The 8,532-nt window shown below is 45.5% G+C and overlaps 1 protein-coding gene across 1 annotated transcript; it reads right to left on the reverse strand.

The window, feature by feature from the left end:
* Positions 1-1,202: 1,202 nt before the first annotated feature.
* On the reverse strand, positions 1,203-8,097 carry LOC119386772 (carbohydrate sulfotransferase 5-like). Its single transcript, XM_037654046.1, has 3 exons — positions 7,938-8,097; positions 7,127-7,659; positions 1,203-4,853 (listed from the first exon to the last, which is right to left on the reverse strand). The coding sequence occupies exons 1-3, from the start codon at positions 8,086-8,088 to the stop codon at positions 4,278-4,280; spliced, it is 1,260 nt and encodes a 419-aa protein (XP_037509974.1). The 5' UTR covers positions 8,089-8,097; the 3' UTR covers positions 1,203-4,277.
* Between the last annotated feature and the right edge of the window lie 435 nt (positions 8,098-8,532).

The raw sequence follows: 8,532 nt of genomic DNA on the forward strand, positions 1-8,532 counted from the left end.
TCCCTGCCTGCGGCAAGTTTCTTTTCACCCACTTTGCTTTCTTCACATTTGTAGGTTAATTACAACAAATAACATTCCCTATGCTTTCCTGGCATTATTGTCTGTTCGTTCTGATTATTATTGTGTGTAACAAAGAAAAACGAGCCTTGAAAAGCCAAGTTAACCTAATGTTACTTTGCTAAATTGAGTTTAGTAGTTGGTTGACTTGCGGGCTTTAACGCCCCAAAGCGACTCAGGCTATGAGAGACACGATAGTAAAGGGCTTCGGGAAATTTCGACGACTGGCATCCCTGAACGTGCAATCAAATGGCACACTACATGGGCCTCTAGCATTTCGCCTTCCCTCGAAATGCGAGCTGCGCGGTGGGGTTCGAACCGCGTCTTCGAGGTCTGCAGCGTTCAAGTTTAACCTCTAAGCCATATTCTATTGTTATTTGGTTGGTTTCTTGTCTTTTTAATGGCAACATTTGTTTCTGCTTGTCGCATGTGCCCCTGCGCAGTTTTGTTCTGCTGTTTAAAGACGTTCCGTGTTTTCATCTTGTGCGAATGGAAACATCCCAGAAGAATTTGGAAACTTTTTTTACTTGTGTGTGTATGTGTGTGTGCGTGCGTGTGTGTGTGTGTGTGTGTGTGCGCTTGTGTGTGTGTTTGCGTGTGTTTTCAATAAAAGTCACAGTTTCCCCGCAAGGGCGAAGCAATGAGTGCGATAGCAAGAAAAGCGGCCCGTGACGGACGTCTACCCTCCGGCAGCAACTACCGCGCGAGCAGACAGCGGAAGAAGCGAGCGAGCTGGCCGACGACTTTTAAGTGAACCCGTTGCGCTCCTCGCGCCATCTCGCTGGTAAGGGAAAAACGCTTACAAGCGCTTGCCGTCTCTGAGTCCTGCCAGTGGTAAAGGGTGTGCATATAACGCTCGCCGTTCTCTACCTGTAGGATCTGCATTTTGTGGCGTAGTGGTTAGCGCCACGCGTTGCGTACGGATAGGTCGCTGGTTCGATTCCGCGCTTCGGAAGCATTTTTCTGAATTATTTTTCTTTGGGACTTATATGTATATATACATATTTATACATATACGGTGCATGACGGCGGCGGCAAAAACCAGCCGACACTGTCTATATAATTACTGTCGCAATAGAACAGCAGCTGCGACATTGTTAAAGCAGTGCAAACAACTCGGACGAAAGAGGACACACAACGAGCGCTTAGTCGCAACTGAAAGGTTTCTTTGAAGAAACATAAAAAGAAATATAAATAGAAGTAAATTCAAGCGAACTGCGCGGTCACACGCCTCGCAGAAAACTTGCCAACTTGCAAAAAGGCAAGAAAAGCTAAAAAAGAAATGTCTAAACATACTTATCCTAGGAATGACAACATATCTTCAAAAACCTTCAAAATCCCAATCAACCACAAAACTTTGTCTGCCCCTCGTACAAAAAACTGATACCGCTTCGCGATTACGCCACTGAAGGAGAGCTGACGCAACTTTCACCAGCACTCTTAATGAAGAGGGCTGCCATAATTTTGCGTGTCGTGTCATCCCTGTGCCTATGCATAACTGTCGTCTTTCGAAGAGTGGACGTGTACTTACAGTTCGTGCAGTGGGCACCTAAGTGCGAACCCCAATTAGCATTCAAATTATATTCTGATGTTCTCTAAGGCGGGTATTTAGGCGGCGTACTGTCTGAGCAATGTATACGAGCCTGCAGGTCACAGGGATTTGATAAGAACACCGGGAGCGTATGGCACAAACTGACTTCTGTGTTTCGTGCTCAAGCCCGTTTTCTCTAACTTAAGTCTCATATCAAGTTTCTTATGAGCAGCCGCTGAAATCTTTCCAAGTTTGTTAGGCGCACTGAACACCACCTGTTTGCCGTAGCAGGCACCAACTTTTCTTAGACTATGGGAAAGCTTGTGGGCATAGGGAATGACAGCAATGTTTCTTTTTTTTAACCTTCTGTTCTGGTGCAAACTTTACCTGCTTCAAAAGCTTTTCACATTGAGCAATGAAGATCTGAGGAGCGGGAAAGCGCAAACCAAGAGTCTGTCTAATTGAAGAAAGCAGCTCGTGCTTCCTTCAAGCTGTGCAGTTAAAAAAGATCGCTTAATAATTCCTAAAATGGTAACTTTAACGAAAAAATTATTCAACAGAGCAGTTGCATCGTTTTTTTCAGCAACGTCATAATATTTAATATAGGCTAAAATAGCTGCCTCTTCAATTTCTTTCCAGAATTTCTTTAGAGTAAGGGAAACTGGGAAGCATACATGGCTCAAGTTAACTGAAACACTCTGTATGCAAATGGCTTACTCGATATCAACAAAGGGTCGACAGCTATCTTGCGACCCCCGACCCCCCTCCACCCCATAAATAGATATGATTGTCATCAGTAAAGGGTCAGACAGGGAGGTACAATATCGCCATTGTTATGCCCTACGTGCTTACAAATATTGGAAAGACTGGTCTTGGATCAAATAGGTGCAAAGGGTGACAGAAAATACGTTATGAACCTATGGTTTCGATATGATACTGCACTGTTTAGCAGAAATGGCAACGAAATACAAAAACTGATTGAAGACTTAAACATAAAAGATAATTAAGTAGGGCTACAAATAAACATGCTGAAGACGAAGGCACTGCTCACTACCCAGGCGAAAGAGAAAAAAAAATATTTCAAATTCAGCAACCAGCTTTTAGTATGTTTCCATATCCCACAGCTTACGCGTCTTTAACGCACAAGTTACGCGTCTTATACGTGTAGGTTATCCTCGTGATGCAGTGGCCACTGTCGCTGAACGTTTGAAGAAGTCCACTATATTAAGTCCGAGCATGGTTGCAGAAAGCGATAAGAAGAAACGTGTACATTTATTGCGTATCACACAGGCTAAAGGGAGTAGGAAACAGATACGGCGTTAGCCATGTCTTCACGCCTGCCCATAAGCTAGGTAAGATTTGTGCCGCTGTGCAGAGGAAGAATGCGAGTAAAAGACAAAAAGCGGACCTATATTTGCTTCGTAAAACACACCAACAAATTCACTGATTGCCGTTCAAGTGTGGTTATAAGGTCCCTTTCAGCTGCTGCCGCTTCTACGTAGGTCACACTGGCCGCTGCTTTAACGAGTGATTACTGGAACATAAAAGATCGCTAACCAGAGGCTCACCTTCTAATCTATCTTTACATTATCGAGAGTGCAAGTGCAGGCCAAAATTCGATGCATGCTAAGTATTGTGCCGGCACAGGAATGAAGAAGCGCGCCTGGTGATTGAGGCATGTCATATCGAGAATAGTGGTAGCCCATGCGTGAACCAACCGTAGATTAAATGCCTTAACAGTTATCTTTCAGTAGACCCGCACGCGTGCCGGATCGACATGTTTGCCTACGGCATGGGCATGCGCAGATAAGGTCTCGAGCCTTCTTTCTTTTCGGCCGTTGTGCATCTCTTCAGTTGTTAGTCGGCGTTTGTGGTGTCGTGACTTCTTTCTTTTGTCCGTGTTTGCACATCCTGTCTTTTTAGAACGTAGCGGGTACTTGGCAACCACGTCACGCGCACAGCTGAAAGAAACGGCAATGCGCCTGGGCTCTGAGAATGCGATCTCACTGGACTCTAAAATGCGAAGCTTAAGCGTCCTCTAATTTTTGACCACGAAGCGTTAGACCCTCAACAAACATGAGAGATAACGTTAGGTTGGATTGATTTCGTTATTCGAATAGGCATTTCGGGCTTACCCTATATCGCTTTCATTGAGATTGTCTGTAATTTGTTAATGCATTTAGCTGGGCTAGTTGGTACAGTCTTGATCAATTCATACACCGCATATTACGCAGAACATCAGAGGACAACCGCTAGACATCAATTGAGCATTGATGGACGTAAAGGACAGACATATACAACTGACTGCGCACACACACGTGCTAAGTCGCTGACAAATGTCTCACAATTTACCACCGTGCATTCTTGCCACCACTTCACTGCATCCATTGAGTTGTAAAAAAAGGGTTATCTATGCAAGCAAGGACCACGTGGGAGGGGGTGGCAAATATAGGCGGCGGTATTTGATTGCGCACACCTGCTTGGGCGCAATTAACTGTATATGTGACCTTTATGTCGAATAAAGTACAGCTGAAGTCGAGAGGCTGCTCGGTGTCGTGCGGTGAAGTCTGTGATGTTTGTACACTAGTATTATGGGTTCATTGTATGTAAGAGATAGATAAACGGTGATTCGCACATGAGTAGTGTGAGCTACTGGAGCAGGAAATTTGGCTCAGTGTTATTGTGAGCTTTACGTGTCGAGGAAGAGTAAGGTGGCGGAATACGCAATCTTTCTCATACTGCAAGCAGATTTTCTGTGCTTCTTTTGTACTTTTCGCACCAGCTTGTAGCCCAGCCTCAGAAGAACATCACTGCACGTGGTTTGAATCGCGCGTATCGTTCCTCGTGGCAACCTGTATCTCCACCTGTCTGCCACTGCTTTCGTGTTTCTCCACGTCGAATACGAGTCCTTTGTTTTCGCGCCGGTCGCCGCCGTGTGATTTCCTACGTATGCGGATACTGACGGCACAAATTCTAGACCTAGTCTCATGAACAAGCGCCTCGTCTCATTCAGTGGGTCAGCTGCGAGGTCTTCAAAACGAATCTGGTATGTTCTGTTGCTCAGCAGGTGGCGGCCCAGTTCTCCGAATGCATCCAAGTCAGATCTCATTTCGCCGCAAAGGGCGGCTGCACTTCCACAGTGTGCGTCATTCTTGCACCAATCAAGACGCCTTCTAGAAGCGTACATGGCGCGGGGGTCTCGCACCAGGTGGACCACGCGTACGGAGGACGCCATTTCTGGGTTTTTCTGAATCCACGATTGCACCTGTAAAAGATGACGCGACCCGGAGCATTTTGTTAATTTTATTATTTACTTAAACGTAGTACTGTCTCTCAGGGCTCGGTGAAAAAAAAATGGAGATAATCAACACGTATGCAAAATACAATTTAATGAGATGTTCAGAAAAAAAATGGCCGCGTATCTGCGTACTTCGCTACAAATGTCTTCGAAAGACGATAGTCTTCTGCCCGCCTAGTACATGAGTCCTGGTCTCATCCGCGGGCCCCCGTGATGCTATTCTCCTACCATTTCCGTCCTGGCGGGCCCCCGTGATGCTATTCTCCTACCATTTCCGTCCTGGCATAATAAATCCAATGCAGGTTGGTTCGAACAGATTTTGTTTTACTCCATTATTTCATCAAGCGACCATTTATGTTTTCCCTTGCCTCAGACAGCGCCTCCTCTATGTTGAATCGGCTGTATCTGGCTGGCTATGAAGAGGGCTTTTTCGTGCATAGCGTCGCATTTTCAGCGCAGCCTACGAAACACTAGGGCCTTAGAATTACGTATCTATGTATTTTCTAGTAAAAGAACACGCCACCTAATAGTTCCGTATTGATGGTGCGCCTCAGATATGCGTGATATTTACTTTTTGATCGAAATGTTCACAAGTATGAACGCAGCTACCGGATGGCTGGGCGTTCAGTAAGTGCTTAAACTTTGGCCGGGTGGCTGAATCGTGTGACAGACAGATAGACAGACAGAAAAAAATTTCTGCGTTCAGGTATCCCATGAAAGACTATCGTTTTTAATATGCATAAAACGCTAACAGAGAAAATTCTCTGAAATTTCTCGCGACAAGTGCTTCGCCCCACTAATCTAGAAGAACGGCAAATATTACGCAACCTATCAATTGCTAAAATCAAGCAAGAAAATTTAAGTTATGTAGTTGCGATTAGCATGGACGGGTAGTGATTGAATGGGAAAAAAATGCCTAATTCTTAAACTCACAAGGGAGCATGGCGCAACGTACCTGGGGAAGGTGGGAGAAGATTTAAAGAAAGGAGAGAATTTCACGCAAAACCTTATCTCTGTTGTTTTTACGTTATCTTGAGCTTTTGTGCGGCCTTGCTATAGATTGATGAAAGCAGTGAGCATCATTGGCTTAAGAAAAAAAGAAACAACTCACTTTTGACCCGTAAATTAACCACTCCTTTGTTGCATCACGGTCATGCAGATAATGAATTGAAGAAAGCTCTGTGCTGAACTGTTTCCCTTTCTACACCGTTACTGGAATAAAATCAAGCGCTTACATGTGAAAGAGCTTCATAGCGCTAAAGCGCTGTCAGCCACGTAGCTTTTCTGACTAAATTTCTTATCAACTGTCCTACATATCACGGAGAGCTGAATAAGAAAAACCCAAAAAACCTTCGTGCGTATTCGTGCACACAGTGCACAGAATGCTATTCGGTTGCCAGGTAAGAAAGAAATAAATGCGTATTTAGTTCAGTCGCACAACAGAACTGCGTAGTAGGCGGGACACAAGCTATGGAAGAAGCGCTGTTCGGTAGCCGGATAAGCAAGTAAATCAGTAATTAGTTCAGTCGCGCAACAGCACTGCGTAGTAGGCGGTACACCAGCTAAATACGTTCAATTAAAACAGCAAAAAATCTCAAGTGCAACACCGCAGACTATCGCCGAAGAGCATTCCGTTCATTGGCACGCTGCGCTTCTGTCACAAGCAATAGCAACGTTCGGTGGGCTTCGTGCATCCATTCAGCAATGGAGAACGTACATATTATCAGAGGGCTCCAGTCAACGCGTTTAATTCACCGACAATCAGTTCAAGCAGCTCACAACGAAGCGCCGTGTACATTTGTATACACGCCGCCGGCCGCCTATCCACACTAGCGCGGCGACACTGCTGCCACCTGTAGCCCGATCTCGGGGCGAATAGTAGTCAGGCTGACCACGTCAGAGCCGGAAACTGCCTCAAGCTGTCGCCCCGCAGAGCAAAAACCGGCTGCTCGCGCATTCTACACAGACGTAACCGCGGCTGTACATACGTTTTACTCAAACAATGTAATTTTATTCAGTTAAAAAAAAACGTGCGTCACAGATTATAAAAAAATAACCTTGATGAACATGTCTATGATTCTTGCCAGAAGTACTGCAGCAGATTCAGCGAGTAGGTTTACGTATATTATGAAAGAGAAAGCAAACGACTGAAACACTGCAAAGATTAACGTTACATGCACAAGAAGGGAGTACAGATGCGTGAATGTAACTGAATGGGACAGAGTTGAGCAACATCTGACCTGAGTAACACGAAGTCTCGTGAACTTGAACACTTGCGCTTGTGCTCTTGAACAGAGACCAGAAAGGTAACCTGGAGAAAAGCACGACTCTCCACCTTCGCAGATGTCAGCCAGGAAATGATTCTGCTTGTAGTAACGGGTGTTCTCCATCCATGCAGTGTAGAGCGGCTCGAAACGGCACTTGACGAGGGCGTCCAACAGCTGAAAAGCGTGGTGCTGCCTTCCCGGTCGAATACCGCGGGCAACAGAGAACAGCATAAGAGGCTCATAGTGGAAGAACGTCCTTGGTGTAGAAGACATTAACTCGCCAAAGAAACTTGACCCGGACCGATAGTAGGCGACAATGAGCACTATCGTGACGTCAGTTGTTGGTACGATGGGATACTTTTCAAGCGCATTTTTAAATGCCACTGGGAGAGGTCCTTCGAGAAAGAAATCATTTTCATCTGCTGAAATAATCGCAGGTTTCGTTGACACTGCTCTCACTTGTTCGGCGCGTTCACCTTCCATGAGGTCTCTTCTTTGTGGCCAGTCTGTGAGAGCAAAGAAAAATTTGCATTTAGAAGGGAAATGCACATAGCAAAGACTTGGCTTTTCAGATTTCAGAAAAACTTGAATATTTGTACTCGAAAACTCTATTTTTATTTCGACATTGCGTTTCCAATCTACTATAGGTTTTCAGGTCGTTTTTTCTTACAGCATATATACAGTCAAGATCGCCAACAGTGAGAATGGCGCTTGTTCGTGACGTTTATTTGAGATCAAGTCAACGTGCGAGTTCTTTAGCGCAGTTACTACCATGGAAGCTTACCCAGTTGCTTTCTCTCAATAAAATGATGATTGCGTGTGCTGTCGGTGCTCTTATTTAACTGGCAAACTTCCCATATGTAATGGAACTGGTAGACTAGAAGAAGTACGTTTGCAACCAGTATGAGCAGTGCTAAACGCACTCTTTGTAGCATGGAGTACCTGAAAAGAAAATTACTTTAGTCAATAAACTCAGAAGCCTGAGTATACAGAAAAATTAGCAGCCGATCCCCGAAGTGAATGCTGATGACGGAGCGAAGCTCCTTGGACGATTATGAAATGTTTATTAAATGATTACGAGACAGTTGATGTGTTTAAACTGTTTGTATATAGACATCGCACATCGGTGCCGCCCGTAGGCGGTAGGGCCCGCGGCTGCTGCGTGGCAGCGGCTTCGCGCGCCTTCCTTTCGGCGTAGGCTCGTTCACGGCGTCGCCGTTGATCTTCGCTCTCTCTAGCTCGAACTTCTGGGTATGCGTGGCGTTGCTGTCGTCGTGCTGCTGCTTCTTGTGCTCGCGCTTGTGGGTTTGCATCGCGTCGCTGTCGACGTGCTGCCGCTTCTCGATCTCTTACCGCAGCCTCAGTGTCGCGTCGTTCAC

The sequence above is a fragment of the Rhipicephalus sanguineus genome, chromosome 3 (assembly GCF_013339695.2).
Source record: "Rhipicephalus sanguineus isolate Rsan-2018 chromosome 3, BIME_Rsan_1.4, whole genome shotgun sequence".
In the NCBI taxonomy this organism is placed as follows: domain Eukaryota; kingdom Metazoa; phylum Arthropoda; class Arachnida; order Ixodida; family Ixodidae; genus Rhipicephalus; species Rhipicephalus sanguineus.

Coding starts and splice junctions, on each gene's coding strand:
- LOC119386772 (XM_037654046.1), bottom strand. CDS start 8,088: ATGCTACAAAGAGTGCGTTTAGCACTGCTCATACTGGTTGCAAACGTA. Junction 7,660..7,937: donor TATTGAGAGAAAGCAACTGG/GTAAGCTTCCAT, acceptor TTGCTCTCACAG/ACTGGCCACAAAGAAGAGAC. Junction 4,854..7,126: donor CGAGACTTCGTGTTACTCAG/GTCAGATGTTGC, acceptor CATCTTTTACAG/GTGCAATCGTGGATTCAGAA.